This window comes from Canis lupus, chromosome 32, assembly GCF_003254725.2.
Source record: "Canis lupus dingo isolate Sandy chromosome 32, ASM325472v2, whole genome shotgun sequence".
NCBI lineage: Eukaryota > Metazoa > Chordata > Mammalia > Carnivora > Canidae > Canis > Canis lupus.
In genome coordinates this window covers 23,960,600-23,984,480 of record NC_064274.1, presented here as the reverse complement: position 1 = coordinate 23,984,480, position 23,881 = coordinate 23,960,600, and the positions used below count along the sequence as shown (strand labels likewise).

The 23,881-nt window shown below is 37.6% G+C and overlaps 2 protein-coding genes across 7 annotated transcripts in view; both read right to left on the bottom strand.

Annotated features, from left to right (window-relative positions):
* The window catches only part of NFKB1 (nuclear factor kappa B subunit 1), a 97,804-nt gene extending 84,224 nt beyond the window's left edge, over positions 1-13,580 (bottom strand). For 2 of the 6 annotated variants that reach the window (XM_049104923.1, XM_049104924.1), the window contains exons 1-3: positions 9,705-9,723; positions 7,919-7,964; positions 2,954-3,029 (exon numbers count right to left, since the gene is read on the bottom strand). In XM_049104923.1, coding sequence (XP_048960880.1) covers positions 2,954-3,029; positions 7,919-7,957 — 115 coding nt within the window. In that variant the 5' untranslated portion in view covers positions 7,958-7,964; positions 9,705-9,723. Of the gene's footprint in view, positions 1-2,548; positions 2,572-2,953; positions 3,030-4,802; positions 5,096-7,918; positions 7,965-9,704; positions 9,724-13,561 lie in introns of those variants that run through there. The other 4 variants (XM_035709637.2, XM_049104926.1, XM_049104925.1 and 1 more) reach the window with 3 other exon arrangements.
* A 6,120-nt stretch (positions 13,581-19,700) lies between these two features.
* On the bottom strand, positions 19,701-23,574 carry LOC112644588 (SURP and G-patch domain-containing protein 2-like). The gene is given in 6 exon segments (XM_049104922.1): positions 19,701-19,964; positions 19,967-20,677; positions 20,680-21,409; positions 21,412-21,877; positions 21,879-22,197; positions 22,200-23,574. Coding segments are annotated over 6 exon segments (3,261 nt in total). The 5' UTR covers positions 23,182-23,574; the 3' UTR covers positions 19,701-19,911.
* Positions 23,575-23,881: the final 307 nt, after the last annotated feature.

Sequence of the window (23,881 nt, the reverse complement as noted above, 5' to 3'; positions counted from 1 at the left end):
GGCAAATTGGAACCTCTGGTAGTATAAAATCAAATTGTTCAATATGAGAAAGTCCCTAATCTCCCCAGCTAGTTTTTATGTCAATAGTATAACAACCTATAGCTCTGCAATACAGGCATATGGTGTTTCTCACTCATTTGACAGTAAATTAAGGTGTTTGATACTAACAAAATTCTAGGAGAATGTTTCTGTGTTCATTTCAGTCTTCACTGTCTCTTGGCCAGAAGTTCATTCTTTTAGATAACAGAGGTTCATATTATTTTAGATAAATAAATTCACAAAGATTTAAACCTTCACAATGAAATTAAAAATAAACTATAACTTAAGAGAGAATTTATTTTTATCTTCTCGATGTTATGATGAATCAGGATAAGGCTAGAGAACTGGAGGAAACAAAGGTATAATTATTTCCTATTATTATGTAAGAAATTTATAAGGAAGTCAGTTGAAAAATATACTGTACAAAACATGTACAAGAAAGGAAAAATTGGTAGTGACTGGGCAATGCCATATAATTTAAGAAAATTATCTTCTCTTGCCTATATGAAATTTATCCCTGGATATTTTAAAATACTTTTAGAAAAAAATTCCAATTTAAAAATTCCCCAAAATGGCTAGAATTTAATTTTTGGTAAGGAAATAAAACTGCTTAGAAATAGAACTATTCTCACACAACTAATATAACTTGTGTGATAATGTAACAGATCTATTCATAAAAACATTCCCTCTAGGATGCTAAAATCAAGAAGAGAGGCCTCTAAAAAAGTAAGTTTTATATGTCATGGAACATACAGAAGAGTTACATCATGTTTACATTAAACTCCAAGCCTCTCACTTATTAACTCTTCTAAAAATACTTGAAGGTTTCCTATTATTTTTGCTGTATGGTTTAATTTCATTTAAATACGTGAAATTCTAAGGTTTTGGAATTTTATTACTGAAATGGGGCCATTTACTCTTTTAGGGAATACACTCAAAAGTTAAGTCAACTAGAAAATTAGATTTAATATGCATGTATTCAATTTAATGCCAATTTTCTTTTGGCCACATTTCTATGCCATGAAGTAACATCCTACTACATAGAGAAATTTAACTTACAGTACATATAATGTTACAGACCTAAAAGTTGTATATATCACATAGAGTTTCCAACAGGTAGTAGAACTAATAATCTCAGATTTCAAGGAGATAAAACAGTCCAAATGAGAATTACAAGTTAATATTGGTTTACATAACCTCTCTACCCCTTTAAAATGTGAATAAAACATCTATACATCTTCCTGGATCATAAAAATTGGACTATACCACCACAACAGACAGGGGAAAACATAATAATAAAAATGATGAGGTAATAATTGGGATATGAGATTTTAAGGTATAATTTTAAGAGTTTTTCAAATATTATGGCAAAAATTATTTTTACAATGTGAAGCTCTGACCACATAATATTTACTGAGATGTTTCTTTTGATAATCTTATTTCAACCTCCACAAATTTGATGAAATAAAAACATCTATTTAATTAGATGAAATAAAAACGTCTATTCAGGGTACTGTTTGGAATTTACAAGGCATTAAATGGAAATGTTTATGTTTTCTGAGGGCAGAACCAAGTTCTTAGGCTTTCAATAAAGCACTGATACTAAGAAAGAACTTTGAACCCCAGAATAAAAAGTTCACAGGAAACACAGAAGCTACCAAGATATTTACTTGTTCACAGGAAGCTGACCTACAGCTCAGATTGGACAGCACTTCATGAGACCTCACTTACAGCAGCCCACAAAATATGTTATGTGGAGTAAAGAGAGAAAGGCCTCAGCAATACAACTTCTGCTAGGGAAGGTGAACATATAGCAGATTTGCTTTTTCCCTCCCAAGAATTCCTAGAAATACATAATAGAGATAAAAATACAGAATATTTTCATCTAAAAAAATGAAAAGTGGGTACCAGAGTAACAATAATAATTTCAAACAAGAATGATACAAACTGGATGAAGTCTCCCAATGAGGACAAGCAAGTCCACAGTAAATAGAATACCTGATGTCCACTTTGGTGATTACAAAACTCTCTGGATCTTTTTCTTTTTTTTTGTAATTTTTTTCAAAGTAATCTCTACACCCAATATGGGACTCAAACTCACAACCCCAAGATCAAAAGTGGCATGCTCTACTAACTGAGCCAGTCAGATGCCCCAAATACAAAACTCTCTGTTTTATATACAGCTTCCATAATTTACTCATATTGCTTCAGAACATATGTTAAGTCTCACTGGTGATATGAGGAGCACATAAAAAGAGCCATCACACAAAGCTTACATACAAATCAATAAATAAAAAGAGACTAAATGAGCTGATTTAAAAATCATTCATATGAGATTCAACAATTTGTCCATGGTAATAGTATAGTCATGTTAGAAGGAAGGATGATTATCATGAGTTCCACCCAATTGGTTAGAATGTGAAGTCAAAGGTTTTTAGAAAGGTGATTTTTCTACAGAGATGATTTTTAGGATTTTTGTAAACTTTTATAACCTTGGTTTCCCCAGTACCTGGCATACTGGACAGCACACAAGAGACTCAAATAAATGTTTGGGGAATAGATCTGAGAAGTTCAGAATACCTCATGTGGATCTGGGATAAAGGAAACAGGAGTTATAAAGAATCCAAAAGCTAAAAAGATTGGGTGAAAAGGAAAATGCTACCAGTAAAAAAAGCCTTTCTGCGCCATCCTCAGAAATCACTAACAATTATATAAATCAGATAATGAGTAAGGGGGTGGAACACTTTGTGCAAATATAGTTCCAAAAAGTCCAGTTAGTTTTTAAAACATATAGTACCATTTCCTTTCTTGGCATATTACTGACTTTCTAAAAGAACTACTAGCAAATCTCAAATTTAGAAAAAAGCAAAAGCAAAATAAATGACAGAGCAACAGGCATGAAGAGTGCTCTTACCTGTGGGTAGTGGCATCTCTGGTTGAAATAATTCTGGATTAAATATTGTATGAGTCAAAGGATCCAAGTGAAACATCTGTAAAAAAGAAAATTTAATTTGATCCTTATTTGTCTGACATTGCATTAAATATTTGAAGTTGAAACACCTAAAACAATTACTGGAACAAAAACTAAAGTAAAAAAAAAATCTGAAAATATTTCAAATCGGGATTTTAAAAACACGTTCATGAGACTTAGCCAAATTCTCATGTGTACAGAACTCTACATGTCTGGGCCATGTTTATGTGACAAAGGAATTTGAGAAGAAAGGTCAGAAGCCAGCACCCAGTGTGGCTTGCTTACTAATATTTCTTCAGGGTCCAGTATATGTTGATCACAGAGGGGATATTTAATATCTTTTGAATGAATGATTTAAAGCTGTACTCTCAAAAATACGAGCATGGGGATATAGTCCTAGAAATCCTAGAAATATTTGATGATGGTAAAATAAACTCCAACTCTAGCCATACAACTTCAAGGCCTGTAAGAATTAAGCATAAACCCTGGAGCAATTTACCAAAAAACTGAAAATATAACCTACAGTTGAAGCAGCAGATATAAATGAGCACTGAGCTCCCTCACTTTTTTTTTTCACCTGTACTTACCTAGCACAATGCAAAATACCTGGAATTTAGTGGGTGTGACAGGCTGGATAATGCCCCCCACCACCACACCGCCCCCCGCCCAAGACAACTACATCCTAATCCCAGAACCTCTGAATGCTATCTCATATAGCAAAAAAGGATTTTGCAAATGTTATTAAACTATGAATATGGAGACAGAGGGGTGCCTGGGTGGCTCAGTCGGTTGAGTGTCTGACTTCAGCTTAGGTCATAATCTCAGGGTCCTGGGTTCGAGACCCACATCACACTCCAAGCTCAGTAGGGAGTCAGCTTGTTCCTCTCCTCCTCCTCCTCCTCCCCCGTTCATGTTCTCTCTCTCAAATAAATAAAATCTTAATTAATATGGACATAGAGAGAAAATCCTGAATTATTGAAGTGGGCCCAGTAAGAAGGATGGAGGGGATCAAAGTGAATGGCAGGAGGTATGATGATGAAAATAAGAGGTTGATGTGATGAAGGGGTCACAAGTCAAGGAATGCAGGCCACCTCTGGAAGCTCAACAAGGCAAGGACAGGAAAGCCTCCAGAAGGAATGCAGCCCAGCCAACACCTGGATTTTAAACTTCTGACCTTCAGACTGCAAGAAAATAAATTTGTGATGTTTTAAGTAACTAAATTTGTAGTAATTTGTTACAGTAGCAACAGAGAACTAACAAGCAAGCAGTATGTATTGAGTGATTTATATATTCTATCTTGATAAGTTACTAATAATTACTTATCTCAAGAGAAAATTTTCTTTCCATTTAGTTCATTCAGGGCTTAAAATTCATATTTCTGAGCTAAGCATTTGTTTCAATGTAAATAAGTCATCTGTTTGAAACATCTGTGGACTGCACAAAAACTAGCCATATTCCATTTTTTATGATATGCTAGTTAGTAAGTGTGCTGGAGCTGGTATTAAACAAAAACCAGCATTATGATTTACTCCTTTTTTTTTTTAATTAGTATATTATTGGAGGTTCCTGGAACCTAAGAGCCTAGTATGCCTAGTTAAATCAAGAGTAAGAAACAGTGTTTAAATAAAGAACATTTCAGATCCAGTTGTGAGGTATGCAAATTTTCAATTGAGGAACAGTAAATGTGCTCCACTTCAATGCTGAAGAGTGAAGCTCATCTACACTACTCATTGTTCACTGTAAAGGAAATATAGGAATCAAAAAACATGGTATTATAAGAAACAGGCCCCACCTTACGGAGAGTATTCACAAGTCTCAGAAGAGATGACCTAGCAAAAAAATGTCTTCCCTATTGTCCTGCAGGTGGCTGAAATCACTGAGGAGAGGGCAGAGCACTGGTCTCAGGAGAGAGACACACAGTCCACTTCAGACAAGAAAGACAGAAGCCACGTTGTGTGCTGAAGCTTGCATTGTGTATTGGGCCACAGCTGGAGAGCAAATTCCGGAATACATTAAAACACTGAGGATATTTCGCTGAGGACATGTAAACTTCAGGAAATATACACCGTTAAGTTAGAGACAAGGGAAAAAAAAAAAAAAACCCTCCTACCTCAAGGACCTCTCGCCTCAAAAATGGAAATATCTGATCGTACCGCACCCCTGTTGCTGATGATCACAAAAGTGCCCACATAAGAAAAACTCTCGAAATGAATGTTTTCAGCAGGTTTTACTTTTGTGTGGCATAAAGGACCATCTCCTGTTGATAAGATTTCCTGTGTATAGACAGGAAAGCATGGTCTAAAACCAAGCAGAACAACCCTAATGCTGGCTAGAGTTTGCCTTCAAATGTTCGAGATAGCACATTAAAAGTGAAAGGTAAAACATGGGTTTTAGATAATATGAGTAGCCAAATATCTTTTATGCTGTAATCAAAGAAAATGTTCCTAGATTGATCCTATAGACCATTTGCACAATAAAATGCAAAAGGAGCATCTTAATGTGAAAAGCAATGCTTACTTTCTAAATAAATCAGAACATTGTCAAGAGTAAGGAATGCTACACAAGTCTATTTTATTTGAAGAAGTGATACAGATCCCTTAAAAAGTATTTCACTTTTAGTTTTATTTTTCTGACTGATTATTTGCATGTGTAAATTTGGAAAATCCTTTTTTTTTTTAGGTGGTTGCCATTAAAGTTTTAATGTGAAATGATTATGAATCTTGGACCAGGGTCTTCTCATACCTAATGTTCTCTCTCCTGGTGTAGTCTAGCAAACTACATCTTACAAATTGCAGCTTACATAGACTTTTTCTGGAAAGTCCTTCATAACCCTATTCTTCTCTCCAGGTAGTAGAGTGATCCCTTTCAACATTTCTAGCTCATTCTGTGCAAACTACTACAACAGCATTTACCACTATATAGAAACTATGTTTCTGTCTCTCCTATTAGAATGGCAGCTGTACCACTTACTTTGTAGTCCTTCTTAGCCAGGGTTCTGGTAGTCCATAGTAATGCCTCAATAAATAGCTGATAAATGAATAAATCTCAGTATTTTAAATACTTCTTAAAAATCATTACATTAAAAGTTTAATATTGCTATTGTAATTACCCTAGAGTCTGAAAGCTGCTTTCAAGTGGTTCATTTAATATACATTTCATATAAAATACATACATATGTATGCATGTGTATATATACAGAGAGTGGGGGAGGAGGAGGAATGGAAAAGAAACAAAATATTAATAATCAACAGAGATCTGTTGGACTATTCATTTTTTTAAAGATTTTATTTATTTTATTCATGAGACATGCGCAGAGAGAGAGAGAGGCAGAGACATAGGCAGAGAGAGAAGCAGGCTCCGTGCAGGGAGCCCATTGTGGGAGTCGATCACGCCCAAAGGCAGACGCTTAACCGCTGAGCCACCCAGGCATCCCTTCAATATTTCTATAGACCTGAAGTTTCTCAAAGTAAAAAGCTGGGAGAAAAAGGGGAAAAGGGGGCAGCCTGGGTGGCTCAGCAGTTTAGTGCTGCCTTCGGCCCAGAGCGTGATCCTGGAGACCCTGGATCGAGTCCCGCATTGGGCTCCCTGCATGGAGCCTGCTTCTCCCTCTGCCTGTGTCTCTGCTTCTCTCTCTCTCTCTCTCTCTCTGTGTGTCTCTCATGAATAAATAAATAAAATCTTTAAATAAAAAAAAGAGAAAGAGGGGAAAAGGACACGAGGTATCCCTTCACAAGTGAAAATAAAATTATAATGAATAGTTTTATGTTCCCAAAACACATTCATTGCCTATTCAGTCTTTCCAACACCCCTGTGAGTGTGGGGCTAGCATTCCTATTTTGCAAATGAGAAAAGTGGGATGGTGGGGGGTAAGTGATTCTTCAAATTTTATGAGCTGATCAGTAGCAGCCAGCACCTGCATCAAGATATCTGAATTCTATGACCAAAGGTCTTTGCACTACACTAATCTGCCTCCTCATTAGATGAGTTTTAAATATTGTATTTCCCTCAACAAAGAGACATTCAAGTCCTAATCCCTAGTGCCTACATACGTAGCTTTGTTTAGACATGAGGTCTTCACAGATGTCATCAAGTCAAGATAAGGACATACTGAAGGGTGGATTCTAAGTCCAATGACTGGGAACTTTATAAGAGAAGAGAGAGGGAGACTTGGATACAGTGATGCAGGAGAGACACATAGCAAAGAAGGTGGGTCTGCAGAAACAATGCAGCTACAAGCCAAGGAGTGCTGAGGACTGCTGACACCCACCAGTGGGCTAGGACAGAGGCCGAGCACAGATTTTCCTTCAGAACTTCCAGAAGTAACCAGCCTTGCCATCGTGTGGATTTTGGATTTTGATATTTTCTAGTCTCCAGAACTGTGAGAGAATATATTTGGTTTTTGTTTGTCTGTTTTTCTTTGTTTTTTGAGAAGGAGAGGGGGAGGGAGCAGAGGGTAAGGGAGAGAGAATCCCCAACAGGCTCCACACCCAGCGTAGAGCCCAACATGGCTGGATCCCACAACTCCAAGATCATGACCTGAGCCAAATTAAGAGTCGGACGCCCAACTGACTAAGCGATCTAGGCACACCATATATCTATTTTTTTCAGCCATCTGGTTTGTGATAATTTGTTACAGGAGCCCTAGGAAACTAATATGGTATTTATCATTTGACTTGTAGCATATATAATTTTTATGTAGTCGTGTGTGTGATAAGAGGGTTTAAGTTACTCATTTTATGTAACATGTCCTCTCTGACCTCACATGGAGAGACACAGAAACTGCAAAAACAATTTAAAATAAACTTTTACCAACGTTAGAATTTTTCTGATAAATACTACTGCTGCCTCTATATATTTTAAAGTATGAATACATTTACAAAAAATTATCAGTGAGATTATAATACTTACTTGCTCATGCGCTCCCAAATATGTATCGTCTTCTGCCATTCTGGAGCTGTGCATCAAAACAAAACAGAACAAAACAAAACAAAACTGTAAGAATGGAAGGACACTTAAGAAATCCATCATGCAGGAGAACACTATATTATTCCATTACAACCAAACTTAATCTTTTTTAAAAGATCTTAGGAAGAGGCATCAACCTTAGAAGAGTAGTTCCTTTTTGGAATCTAAATCTAACAGCAGGAAAACTGCACAATCAAGGAATTACCATTCATGTACAATCCAAAACTCTGTCAAGCTCACAACAGTGTCCTGGAGTTTGGTGCAACCAATCTTCACCTTCTGTATAAAAGTCAGATGTACTGAAATTCTTAGAGGTCATTTCTATTTGTCACCATCTAGACATCAAGGATTTAGTCTTAGCTTTTTGTGTAGATTATTTTCCAACCTTTCATGAATTCAGTGATGGTCCTAGAACAGTACTCAAGATTTCTGCTCACTGCTCGAGTTGAGGAGCTCAGAGAAGGTCCTCCTGCTGTCAGAAGGCCTGATCAGTGCTTTGCACAGCACAAGGGGAGGACAGCCACCGTGTGCCATGCTCTGCTCTCTAGTGTGTTCCACTGCAGTAAGCCATTTCCTACCACTGTCAAAGTGGTACAGAAGGGCATCTGGGTGGTGGCTGAGTTGGTTAAGTGTCTGACTCTTGGTATGGGCTCAGGTCATAATCTCAGGGTCATGAGATTGAGCCCTGTTGGGACTCCATACTCAGAGAGTGGAATCTGCTTGAGATCCATTCCCTGTCTTTGCTTTTGCCCCTCCTCTCACTTGTGTGTGCACACACACACTCTCTCTCTCTAAAATAAATAAAACTTTTTTAAAACAGTGGCAGAGAAAAACTGTAAGAATCCTTATTATCAAGGCTATAGTCTCAGATTTAAACAACCGTAGCCAGATACTAACATACTGCAGGCCCTAGCAATCTTCAACTACCCAGAGGCCCTGAGAAAAGTGAAAAACCACATGGCCAGATAAAAACAGTGTCTAAAAATCACATATCATTTTGGATTTACTTACTTTAGAAATATCCTTATTATTACTTTAAATATAGCTGATTTTATTTAAATTTATCTAGATCAAATTTTAGATCTATTTACATGAAAGATTAAAGGACAAAAAAGGCTGAAAGCAAATATTAATTCCTGAGATAAATTTTTCTTTTATTTTTTACTGAAATATAGTTGGCACATGATTTTACATTAGTTTCAGTTATACTGCATTTCTGAGTCAAATTTTTTCTTTCTTTTTTTTTTTTTTCTTCATGAAGTCTATAAAGCACTCAAGGGCCCTTGGGACTTGGGCTGAGAATGTTAATTACATGCCAAAATCTGTTCTTTCCTTTTGCACGGTGATAGGAGCTGTAGCTGGAAATGTGACTGCTCAGCTAGAGTATACCTCTCCACTTCCTTTGGTGAAATGCTCACCAATGGAATGTCAAAACTATTTGTGTGCCACTTTCAGGTCTGGGCGTAAGGCCCTTGACATGCTTCCTTCATATTTTTGTTTTTGTTTTTTCTCTTTGCTGCTGGATAAAACCTAGACATGAAGAAGACCTAGCTTCTTCCACACAGATGATGATGAATAATAGCTAATACTGGCGATGATATGAGAAAGAAAGAAATTTCTTTGTTCTTTGACCTAGAATATTGCTCGGTCCCTCTCTTAAAACAGACTAGCCTTTACCCTAATGAATACATCTCCAGTAAGAACAAAATCCTCCAAAGAGGACACTGACTTCAAATGAAGTCCTCTCTTGTCAGAGACCTCTGTGCCTGATGAGGAGTGAGCAAGCCTTGTGAGGACTGCTAGTGGGATACAGAGCAGTGTCCACCTGTAGCAGAAGGTTGAAAGGTACATTCTGTAGGATTAGAACTCTAGGCAGATTTGAAAGAAATACTTGTCTAAAATATAAAACTGCTAAAGATTGACAAATAACTGTAATCAATTAAGATAAGCAATTAATTTTCCTTTTAAAAAAAGGAAAATTGCCCTGATGCAGTAAAAAAGGAATTAAGTCATTCAAAACTCCAAAGTTCTTCCTGCTGCTGGGTGTGTGACTCTGGATACACAATGACACTCACTGTGGCCTCTGTTTCCTCATCTGTAAAGTGAGAAGTTTTTGTTTTTGTTTTTTAAGATTTTATTTATTTATTCATGAGAGACACACACAGAGAGAGAAGCAGAGACCCAGGCAGAGGGAGGAGAAGCAGGCTCCATGCAGGGAACCTGATGTGGAACTCAATCCCAGGACTCCAGGATCACGCCCTGGGCTGAAGGCAAGTGCTAAACCGCTGAGCTACCTGGGCTGCCCAATATATGGATTTAATATAAAATGGTCCTCACTTAGATTTAAAAACAAACTTAATTTACTTTCTTAGAACTGCCACAGGATTCCTATCATGATCTTTATTGTAGTTAAAACCTTAATGAATATGTAGGCATTAGACACACTATGCTACCTAGTTAAACACAGTCCTCCTGCCAATATTATCCCCATGATTTATGCACAAACGTGTGCCAAAAGATCAGTTTTAAAAGCCTAACAGCAGGGGTGCCTGGGTGGCTCAGTCAATTTAACTGTCTGCCTTTGGCTCAGGCCATGATCTCAGGGTCCTGGGATTGAGCCTCACATTGGGCTCCCTGCTCAGTGGGGAGCCTCCTTCTCCCTCTCCTTCTGCTTGCTGCTCCCCCTGCTTGTACCTCTCTCTCTGTCAAATAAATGAAATCTTTAAAAAAAAAAGTCCAATAGTAGCCCAAGAGAGACGTGGGTGGTGATTAAAATCTGAACTTTTATAGTTAAATGCACCATACAGAGCTAGAGTAACAGTAACCCTCAGAATGATGTCAATGTTAAATCATAATTTAAAAACAAAATGTCAAAAGAAACCAGGAATTATTTAGAAAGGATGAATCAATGAGAATTATTTGCATTAATTGTAAAAGCAAGTTTTATTTCAAAATTTTGAAATACCGACTAAGCCTTCAGAACTGAAGGATTAGGAAAGACCAGGGAAAGCCCCTAATGCCCCCCAGCTCCCTGAGCCCTTCCTCTCACTTTCCCTTTGCACAGTTCCGTGCTTTTGAGGAAGGACCTTGAAACAGAAAGGGAGATAGTGGGTTGACTGGTGAGAAGACGAGCCTAAGCTCTCTGCATCTCTCTCCCCCAAGGGTGAGGTTTTCAGGAAAATTTTCACACAGTGGAAAGAGAAATAGAAAATGTGGCTTGCTAGCAAGAAAAACAGCTTCTCCAGCACATTGTTTGTATTTCTCACATGAGAGGCATAATGTTATAACTGGCTAAATTCGAAATATGTGACAAATTCTATAGGAAATGCCTAATGGATTATTTTCTACACATCTGTGACAATCTCACTACTGACATCAAAGGCTGGCACAGAGAGTTCTTAGTGAAGGCAGCAAGCAAGACCAAGGCCACTTCCCTCCTTATATCTGGAGGAATTTTCTAGGATTAGATATATTCACATTTTTTGGTCAGGGTCCACTGTAAGAAAACATACTTTTTAAAATTCTATTACATTTCATTAAAAAGAAAAACAACAAACTTCTCAAACACATTGATTTCATGACCCACCAGTGGGTGACAATCTGCAGTCTGAAAAACAGAATGTTAGGTCATTCAGAGGATGCAGCTGGGAATGAGAGAGATACAGTGTCTCTATTTTCAAGATTATATTCAGCTGTACAGACACCACCTAGGTGTCACTTTAATACCTCATCCTGGACAACAATGAGGATGAAATTACAGGAAAAAGAGTGACTTTTTGCTATTTCTTTGTTAAATAATAAATTGATATAAAGGCTATTTATCCAGATAGAGAAATTTTTTGGAGAAAGTGTACTGTAAAGCACAAATACATGTGTACTACATATAATGTGAAATATTCAACTGACACTTATCTTTTTGCTCTGCAATCCTACTCCCAGAAATTTGTACTAAAGAATTAGATGAGCAAGTGTGCAAAAAAAAAAAAATAGTACAAGGATATGCATTGTTGCAAAAAACTGGCAACAATCTAAATGTTCTTTGATAGCAGATGTTTGATTATAATTATGTTACACTTACACCTTATATATTATGTAGCTGTTAAAAATAATTCAGATCCATATATAGTGACATGGAGACTATTACTCCCTAAGTTACACCTTCCTTTTATAATTCTTTTTTTTTTTTAAAGATTTTATTCATTTATTCATGAGATTGAAAGAGAGAGAGAGAGAAGCAGAGACACAGGCAGAGGGAGAAGCAGGCTTGATCCCGGGACTCCAGGATCATGCCCTGGGCTGAATGCAGGTGCCAAACCGCTGAGCCACCCAGGGATTCCCCTGTTTTAATCTTCTAACTCATATATGTAATTAGAAATATATGTTTTTAAGGAAAAAAGAGAAAATCAAACGCCATGCTGAACTTAAAAGTTTAACATGTTTAACAATTAATGACATATAGTGAATAAAACATGAAGTATGAGTAAGTGAAAAATTTCTAAACACTACTGGAATCCTTTTCATAATAAATATGATAGAAAAAATTAACTTTAAAGGGGATATTTATTTATATCTTCTGATATTTTGGTTTAGTGATCATGAAAGAAAAATTAATGGTGGGTTTACTTTTCTCAAAATAGCTGTTTTTTTTTAAATCAATATTTATAATCTATCACATTTAGATAGATTTGTATAAACTCATTTTCCATCTTTTTCCACACCTCCATCCATTTTCAGTTCCTTATTGCTTTATTAGGGTACAATGCAACCAATTTAATCAATGTAGAATAGCTACCTCATAAATACAAATACATTGTGGCTGGAGCTGGTATAAGGTTCCTGTTCATAATGGAATACCACTCTAATAGATGGCAGATACATACACAACATTCAAATATTAGCTCATGGGAAGCTTACTAGCATAGCCAGTAGCACACAGTAAATGTTAACCATTTTGTTAGAGCATAATAAATAAGTTAACTTATGGGAAGAGTAATAAAAGACAGTAAGGGTTTTAGGCATTTTGAGAAGAATCAAGTACTTCTCTTTCCTATCCTACATTGTGGGTACATTGCCACATTCTTCTTTATCCCTATCCTTATAACTGTTGAATAAAATGTTTGCATATTTTGCCACTAGAGACATTTGGCAATGTCTGGAGACATTTTTAGCTGTCACACTGGTGGATGGTTCTATTGGCATCTAGTGTGTAGAAGGCAGAGATGCTGCTAAACATCTTGTAATGCACAGGACAGCTCTTTATAATGAAGAAATATCTGACCCCAAATGTCAGTAACACAACAAAAGAGAAACCCTGATGAATGCCTTCATATGCCAGTACTTTGGTTCACATGTAAAAAGAACTAAAAATTCACTGATTACCTTCCATAAATCAGGAATTATAGCTAGTGCTTCACAATTTAATTTTCACAATATTTCCTGAGAAATATGGTCCCAGATGAGAAAACAGATTTACAGAGATTAAGTCATTTGCTGAGGTTGACAGAGTAATGCTAGCTAACCTGACTCTACAGACTATGGTTCGTTCATTCACCCAAGAGGCAGATATGATTTTTTTCCTTGACTTACAATTTTATTAATTTTAATACAGCATCTTTGCTCCTGGTCTCCTGCATGTTCAGGTTGGAGTTAGTCTACCTATAGCAGAGCCTGAGAAGGGGAATAGGACTGTGACAACGCATCCAAGTGAGTTCTTCCTGAGACAATAAAATGCGAAGGTGAAAATACCAAACAATCATAGCTCAAGCAATAGTTGCTTTTTATTTTGTTTTGTTTTAAATATCTTCCTTGTTCAATTATAAAGGATAGGAGGAGAATCTAGAGACTTTCTAAAATATGTCCATAGAAAACACCATACTCTCTAATGGTATAATAAAAGTATGTATATCTTTAAGGTATATTGAAATATTCCTTGAATGTTTTCCTCCTTTCATTAATTTAGTCACTCATTAAAAAAATATTTAGGCTTCCTATGTATCAATTACCAAAGAGAGCAAAGTATACAAGAGCGTATTCCCAGAGTCTACAGTTGTGGTAGATTGAAAGCAATGACCAAACATTCTTTGTAACTCCACCCAACAAATGGTAAAATCTATTTCTCCATTCCTTGAATCTTGGAAGGCCTGTAACTTGCTCTGACCAACAGAATGAGATAGAAGTATGAGTTTTAAATGCAAGCTTCTAGAGGCCTTGCAACAACCATTCCTGCTCTCTTGGAACTTTGCTGCCATGTGAAGAAGCCCAAGCTAGCCCACTGGAGAATGAGACATGTGGAGCAGAGAGGTCCTACTGGAGGCCCCTCTAGACCAAACAACATCAGATGTTAAACAAAAGTCTTCAGAGATCAGCAGAGCCAGCCCAGACCATACAACCTAGAGAGTCCACCAAATTGAGAGAAATAACAAATGTCTGTGTTTTAATTAGCTTTGTGGTAATTTTTCACACAGCAAAAGCTAACCAATGCAACAGTTTAGTAAGGAGGAAGACAAATAGGCAAAAGCAATCCAACATGGTAAGTGTCACAGGAAAAGGAGAGTGTTTAAGGGCATGGGTTAGTTATCTTGGTAATTGAGTAATTACATTTTCTTTGTTAGGGTCCTATTCAGAACCTACTTCCGAGCCCCCACCCCCCACTTTGTACTCATTTTTGCTGTATTTGCTTATTCACTTCCTAATAAAACAAAGGAAACAAGTTCATTAGCTAAAAATACTGTGATGTAAACAGAAATAAAATTAGCAGTATAAAACCTTCAAAATGTAAATATTTATACATTACATTATACTGCCTATTAGCTTTAGGCAGTGATACCACTAAAAAACAAAATATAATGCTTTTAATACTTTCAACTCTCTAATAACTAATTAATCATTCCTACAGCAATGGCCCTGCTCTTACCTTCCTAATTTCTGCCAATAAATCACTGTCTCAGGTACTCAGGGTCAAAAGTTCTGTCACCTTTTCCTCCTTTCCCTCTCCTTCTCTCACACATATTCAGTAAATAACCGATCTGCTGATTTCTTCCTTGTATTATTTCTTGTATCTGCCCATCCTTTCCATTCCCACTGTTTGTATTTGAGCTTTCACTGCCTCAGTTCTGCATGACAGTAGTAGCCTCCCTACTATTCACCCTTATAAACCCAACAGTCCTCAACCACTCAGCTTATTATATTGCATTAAATCACATTATAAGCATCATCTATTTCTATATCCTAACCAAAATCCTTTATTATAAGCAGACTGAGTTTTGTTCATGGTAGCCTTGCATCCTGAAATGCCATCTCTCTTACTTAAATATTACCTACTCCTCAAGCTTCGACTCAAATCTGACCCCTGCCCAGAAACCCTGTATTTACTCCACAACCTATAGCTCTGCAGTTCACATAAGAGCTATAACACTTATGTGTACTGGTTATTTTACACTTGACAACATACTGCTCTACTACAATTTAACTTTATATAGTTGCCATCTTCTTAAGTGGGTATAAATGCCTAAAAAGTAGATATAAAAGCTTTGCTTTTTTGTATCATCAAATTAGTAAATTGTAAGTACTTTTAAAAATTGATATTGTATTAATAGTAGGAAACACTGTAATTTCAGATTTGTCAAAATGTGGACTCCTGGCTTCAGTCATGACAGAGTAATGATTATTAAACTTGCCTGACTCAACTGTAAAACTATACAAAATACTTGAAGCAATAATAGCAGACACTGGACATGGCAACACTTGAGGTGAGCTCTAAATTCACTTTTTGACAGAGTATGTCCCAAACCATGATACAAGGAAGTAGAATTGAAACAGAGAACAGCAATCCCACTCATCAGGGGTCAGAAATGAGTAATTTACACTGACAAACTGGCTCAGAAATCTGCATACGAGTGACTTCTACTCAACAAATACATATTAAACTGTATTAGTGCAGGACAAGATTCCACCAAGCCTACTAGAAAAACAGCTGCCAGTGATCTAAAAGCTGAACAGAGATTCCATAAGTTTTGGGAACTTATGAGAAACATTGAAGTTCCAATCATCCAGGGCAAAGAGATAAAGAGATATTACTGAACAATCTGAGCATTCACCTGTGACCCCAGAAAGACCATGCTATGGGAATAAGGGGCATACTCTAGAATAAAGGCTACTCTAAACCGAACTTTATAAAACCAGATGATTCACCAGTAAATTTATTGCCTATTACAACAAAATTCAACATTCAATAAAGGAAGACAAAAATACATACTCTACAATGTGGTACCCACAGTGTACTACAAAAAAGCATAAAACATGCAAAGAAGCAAGAAAATATGACTCAAAAGAAAAAAAATGACACAAATTATGGGATTAGCAACCAATGACTTTAAAACTGTTAATAGCAATACGTCTAAGAATATAAAGGAAAAGATGAACATAATAAATGGATAGGGAATCTTGGAAGATAACTGGAAATAAAAAAGAAAAAGAACCTATGGAAAATTCTAAATCAAAATGGGATTTTACTGGGTGACCTGATCAGCATATTAAACACTATAGAGAAAAGGATCAAAAAACTTGAATATTAGTCAACATAAACTATCTAAACTGAAACACAGAGAAAAAAGGCAAAAAGAAATTAAGACACTTTCAGTGACCTATGAGATAATACTAGGTGGTCTTACATATGTGTCATTTAGAGCCCTAGAAAGAGAGAGAGAAAAAATATTTGAAGAAACAATGGCCAAGAATTTTCCAAATTTGGTTTAAAAAAAAATAACCCATAGATCCAAGAATCTCAAAGATCCCCATGTTGGATAAAGACAAAACCATGTTTAGTCATATCACAACCAAACTGATAAAAATTTATTCTAACGAAAACAATCTTAAAAGCGCCCAGGGACAAGGGGGAATAATGATAAGTATGATGGCTGACTTATCAGAAACAATGATGGAAATGTTGAAAGAAAAAAAAAAAGATTAGTGTACAGTTCTATACTCAACAAAAATAACCTTTAAAAATTAAGGTAAAATTGACATTTTTCAAATAAACTACAGCTGAGAGAATTCATCCTCAGCAAGCCTGCAGCCTGTTAAAGAAAGTTCTTTATGCTGAAGGGAAATGATACCAGACAGAAATTTGGATTTACATGAAAGAATGGAAAATGCCAAAGATGATGAAAATGTGGGTAGGTATAAGACTTTTTTCTTGCGAGCTATTAAAAAAATATGGTATATTTTGGGTTCTATAACATATGCAGAAGTAAAATGTGTAACAAAAATAGCACAGAGGAAGGGAAAAGGACAAGTGGAAGTATACCACTGTCAAGTTCTTACATTATATATGAAATGTTAAAGTATTAATTTATGGTTGACTCAAGGATGCATACTATAATCCCTAAAGTAACCAGTTTAAAATACAGCCCATAAAGGAGATGAAATGGAATTTAAAAAACAAACTTATTCAAAAGATGCAGGAAGGAGGAAAAAACAAAGAACAGATGGCACAAGTAAATAATAATGACCAAGATGTAGCTTAAGCCCAACAATATCAATAATTATATTAAACGGAAATGGACTAAACAGACCAAAGAAGGTAGAGATGGTCAGACTGGGCAAAAACAAAAACAAGACTCAAGTATATGGTTCTCATAGAAATTAATATTACACTTTAATATTAAAGACTCCAATAGTTTAAAAGTATCAAGATGGAAAGTTATGACAGTTATACCATGGAAATGCTAAATATAAAAAAGCAGGCTATACTAAAATATCAGATACAACAGACTTCAAGAAAGGAAATATTACAAGGGGCAAAAAGAAACATTTCTTAAGAATAAAAGAGTCAATTCATCACAGAGAAATAATGATCTTAACGTGTATGCATATATTCAGAGCTTCAAAATACAAGAAGCAAAAGTGTCAGAATTAAAGGAAGAAACAAATATCTACAATTATAGTTAACATTTTTAACACTCCTCTCTCAGTAACTGATGAAAGCAAATCAATAGAACATCATATTCAGTAGTAAAGATATATAGTAAAGATATAGAAAATGTAGGAACGTCATCATTAAAACTAAGTGCATGTATAGAACACTCCAATGACTGTGGAAGACACATTCTTTTCAAGTGTACATGAAACATTCACGAAGACAGACCATATGTCAGACCATAAAACAAGTCTCAATAAATTTCAAAGAGGTGAAAGGATACAGATATGTTATCTAAACACAATGAAATTAAATTAGAAACCAATAATAGGTATCTTGAAATTAAATTAGAAACCAATAACAGAGAGATACCTAGAAAATTCTCAAACGCATATAGTTAAGTCAAGATGTTAAACTGGGGGAGGAGGGGAACATACCTCTTAAAATCAATAAAACATAGTAAACATAACCTCTTTCCCTGTGTGAGAGCAGCATATAAATTCTTGCTGTATCATGTCCACTGCAACCATGGAGGACAGGGATTTTCTTTAAAAAGATCAGAATGTATTCTAATGTGTTCCATAAGTATCAAACTTTGCCTACGCTTGTATTCTTAATCATAGATGATTAAAGTTTATAGGATCAAAGAGATGTTTTGAACATTTTCTAATCATTATAATTATATGTGATATATATTAAATGTGATATATATTAAATGGCAGATTCCATTCTAAGTAAATTTTTGTTATAATTATAATAAAATGTGATAATAATTAAATGTGATATATAATTAATTGTGATATATAATTAAATGTGATATATATTAAATGGCAGATTCCATTCTAAGTAAATTTTTGTTAATAGTATAGTAGAATAAAAATGGTGAATCTAAATTTGTATAGCTATAGAAGTTCTCTAAAGATTATAGTAAATTAGATAAAACCTTACATGTTATAACTAAAGTCACTTATGAGATATTGCTGACTTCCACTTCCACATAAAAACCAATTCAATAAGTTTTCTCAAGGTTTGAAGTCTTTCATTTAGATGGCATCAGAAAGAGGTTTGATTTACTATAGATTTCTTCGCTAAAAATAAAGTGTGATGGTGGGGGTAGGGAGTGAGGAATGAATAAGTGGAACACAGAGGATTTTTAGGGCAGTGAAAATACTCTTGTATGGTATCATAATGATGGATACATGTCATTGTACATTTGTCCAAGACCACAGAACACACAACATAGAGAATGAACCATATACAAACTATGGACTCCGGGTGCTTACAATGTGTCATTGTAGGTTCATCAACTGCAACAAATGTACCACTCCGATGGGAGATGCTGATAACAGGGAGACTATGCATATACAGGGGCAGGGATGTATGGTAAATCTTTGTACCTTACCCTCATTTTGTTGTAAACCTTAAACTGCTCTAAAAAATTAAGACTTAATTTAAAAAAATGGAGTACAACCAAATTTTAATATCATCTCTGGCCTTTGTCTTGAACACCATTTTGGAGAATTTGTATTTTCAGATCGAAGAGGAAGTAGATATCAAAAATTATGAATTAGAGATTAATATTATTTTAATCAGATATAGAAAAAATGATCACGTTCTCTTGAGTATGGCAACTTCAATTTGGATTTTCATTTTTATTAATCTTCACATATTGATAAAAGTATATCCTTCATTATTTATTTATTTATCTATTTATTTATCTATTTATTTATCTATTTATTTATTTATTTAGGGGGGTTTCCTCTACATTTATTGTAACTGCTAAATGATTAACAACATTCACAACTTCTTAGATTAATAAAAAAGAAGAAAGAAAAAAAAAACCCCAAAAACTTCCATTTTGTAACATCACAAATGTCTTCTAGGTTTTACCAAGGACCAAAAATGCTAAAATTCTCTATATGATTTCCAGTGATGGAAACAAGCCAGAGACAGTAAGCACCCAAAGTGGTGAGTTAGCACTTTCTGGATGCCTGTTGTCCTCATGGAAGAGACCCTGGAACTATTTGTTGGCCCATTTGTGTCTGTACATCTGCATCATCCTTTGACGGAACACGTATCTTCCTTGTGCTCCTGCCCGTCAGCACCTAACGCTTCCCCTTCCGATGCAGTTCCCATGCTGACGGGTTCCCTGATGCCCTTCCCACAGGAGCCCAGGCCGTGGCCCTCCTTCCAGCCCATCTTCTGCAGCATCTGGAACCCCAGGTTCTTGTCGGTCAGCTTCTGCTGGGCGAAATCAAAATCCTTGGGTTTCTTCTTTTTGGACATGGGACAACCCCGAGGTCTGTCGTAGGCAATTCGAACTGGTTCATGAACTTTGGGTTCCTGGATGAGACACAGCCTCTCTGGAGCCGGAATCATGCCAACCTTCAAGGACTTGCTACTGACCCTCTTCCGAGGGAAGCAGGCCCCTGAGGTGGCCTGTGATAGGGCAGGTGCACCCGCCGGGCCATCTTCGGCTGCCTCGCTTGGGAGGCCATGGGGGGGGGGGGGGCTGCCCTTATAGCCCTCGGACTTGGCAGCCCCTCCTGGTTGCCTGGAGGCCCCTCTAGGAGTGGAGGCCTCTTCGGTCCCCTCCTCATCCTCATCTTCCTCGTCTTCATCATCCTCCTCAGGCATCACCTCTGGGCTTTCCAACTCAGCCTCATGCTGAGGGGGCTCATCTTCAAACTCTCCTTCCCCTTCCATGGGATCAAGGGGGCTCTCTTGAGAATCAGTGCTCTCACTGGTGTGGAGGTTCAGTGGAGATGATGTAAAACAAATTGATGGCATAGTTCAAATACTTTCTTTCGATAGAATTTGAAGGCTGAACTATTTTGGTCATGGAGAAACCACAAGTCAGGGTTGTCAGTACTATTTTCTACGCTGAATTGTTCAATTTCTGGTCCCATCTGAGCAACAAATCTGGCCAGTTTCTCTGCAGTCTCCATTGTCTTCATGTCAACGTCAGCAGATGGGCAGGGAGAGGAGGATTGAGGAGCTTCAGAGACTTCCGCTCCTGCTGGCTTGGGGGATAGGCCCAAGACTTCTGGGCTGGGGTCCCCAAGAGAGGGTCCAACTGGGTCAGGTGGGCAGTCCTTGACAGTATCATTTCCATCTGGCTGGGACAGCTTTCCCTGCAATGAACCTGGAGCCTGCCGGCCATGGTGTTTCAGTCTGGTGCTTGAGGAGAGGAGGGTCTGGGTCCCAGTGGTTGCTTTCCTCACCTTCCAGCCCAGAAGCCCTTGAGTGCGGAGCAGCTCCCGCTGGAGGTCTGGGAGGAGCCTCTTCTTGAGGCTCCGGATTGTCCAAGCATACAGCATGGCCCAGACCCCACATTCTGCTGCTATTGGCTTTTGATCTGCTCCTGGCAAGGTGTGGCGTATCCGCTGCATTTCTGCCAGCTTCAATTTGTAGTATTTATACTCCAGACTACTGTCATCAGACAAAAACCAGTAAGCAGGGTCCTCCTTGAGAAGAGCTCTCTCTTTGGGAGATAGGCTGCCTCTGACAATGCGAGTGGGACCAGCTGATCGATGGTGTCCACCACCTTGTGATCTGCTCGTTGGGGGACAGCATCATTGAGACCACTCGGAGACTTGGCCTGAATTTTGGGTTTGGTAGGAGGAACAACTTTCTCCTCATCTTGGGTAGGCTCAGGTTCAGCTTTCTTGACCTGAAGTGGACACCCACTGGTGACCAGCCAGGCCTTCAGGTGATCGATGTATTCTCTCCCAAACAGAGTAGAGTCCTCAAAATTTGGAAATGCAGCAGGAGAGGGAGCTATATCTTGGAAGCCAACAGCTTCTAAGATTTTCTCTTGCTGGAAAGAAGAGGCCAAGGAGAAAGTCTGTCCCAAAAGGGCTAAAGACTTCTGGCAGAGAGAATTGGTGGTCTCCAGGGCAACAGCCAAGTCCAGGGGGTTACTGAGGGTTTTCATCTTGACACTCAGCTCATAGGCATTGCAAGCCATGAGCAGGGGTGTGACACTTCAGAAGGCCGTCTTGAAGCCTCATTATGTACTTGTCAAAATGCTTTATGATTTCAAAAAAGCAATTTTTGGTCTTCACAGCACCTTTGTCTAAAAGCATGTTTAAAAACTCATTATCAACTCTGGGTGTTTTCAAAGCAGAGTGCTTTAAAAATTTGATCGTAAAAAAGCAAAAATTTCTGTGCTCTGGTTTTAAGGAGCATTTGAATGAAGCGAGCATTTTAGCACAGGTTTTGGTTTCGAGTTCAAAGAGCGTCTGGAAAAGCTGAGAAAATTTAACATCATCTTTTATGGTGTGGAATCCTGCCCATTTGATATCCCAAATCTTGAAAAAACATCAGACTTATCTATGAGGTCGAAGCTCATCTTTCTTCTGGGAAGCCGAATATCCTTCAGATTGAGCCCCAAAGGGATCTGAGTGGGAAACTGGATATCTTCTGTTTCTGGGTTTGTCCCCAGGGTCACATCAGGACTTGAGGTGGTTTTCTGGATTTGGTTGGTGCCCTGAGTTTTGGGAGTAATATGATTTACAGTGGGTACGTTCTTCGTGCTCACACTTCTTAGTGTGACAAGTTTACCAACTCCCCCTTTAGATGGGAGCAAGCCCTGAGTCTCTCCCTTTCCTAAAAGGGTCCCTTCCTGGTCAACAATGTTTAGACCTCAGCCTCTGCCCTGGACTTGGCCACTGCCCCTGAGCACAGAGTCTGTGTCCCCTGGACGGTCCACGTTGTAATCCCGACTTTTTTTCTTCAAACACTCTTTCTCAATCAGCCTAGAGGAACCAAAGTCCCCAAGCAGTGCAGAAGGACCAAAATTACACTCCTGTGACAAAGGGGATTCTTGAGAAACGGGGTGGCCAAAGTCTTGTTCCCAAGAGCCACGGAGTGCAAATTTCCAATCCTGAGAACGGAAATGTCCCAATTTCCGGTGGCCAAAAACTTGGTCTCGGGAATCAGGGTGGGAAAACTCCAGATCCTGGCCACACTCTTTGCGAATGTAGTTGTCTTCACTTACAGAAGGATTGCTTGATCTGAAGGAAGGTCCTGGAAATACATCACCTCTCAAGCTTTCTCTCCCAGTGTCTCGAGGGTGGGCTATAGATCCAGCCAGAGTGTATCTGCTGTCACTAGGAATGTCATCATACATATCTGCTCTTGCTCTTGGGACTGTCCTTAGAAGATCTTGAGCTTTAAACTGAAGAGCTTCACCTACAGCCTCACCACTGGGGTCCATGTGATATTGGTTAGCTTTTTCTTGCAATACAGCATCAAAAGTCTCCTGTGCAATTCGCCTAGCTGCCATGAGCCGCCCCCCACCCCCAGCTGCCGCCTCACGCTCCTCATCCGCACGGCGGCTGGGGGGGGGGGGGGGCTCCTTTATGTTTTAAATGAAAAGGATTAATTATGTGAACCATCAATACTTGCTTGGTTCTACAGATATGGTGACAATTGGTCTGGAGGAAGAAAAGCATTTCCTTGAAGAAATAAGCACAACGGTGACCTTCCAATTGCACATACACATAAATGATGATTTGTAAGCATCAAAATCAGGCCTGATATGGGAAATTTCAGTCCTTAATTTAGTTATGAAGGCATTTCCACATTGACCATTCACAGAGATAAATCCTTCAATTTATGCAGATGTGAATGTATAAAGTGAACAGGAAGAAAAAAATGAACTACATTCTCTTCCATGTCTGATATGGTCTGATGTGAATACTTCTTTCTCCCGTGACTCTTTGTCAGTGACCTTGACTGCTGGGCAATAAAGAATAGTAGAATAAAGTGTGAGTTAATTTACTCACACTCAAAAATGACAAATTAACATGAAAGTGTGATTTGTTTTATATTTTTACTAACATATTTTATTTAGTGATTAAAGTCTCAAGTGAACTGACCTAAGGGCTTTTAACCACAAGTTCATACTTGTGTGAAGCTCATTATTAGCACCTTGGAGCAATGAATTTATTCAGTCAATTCTCAATTTTATGTAGATGAACTTC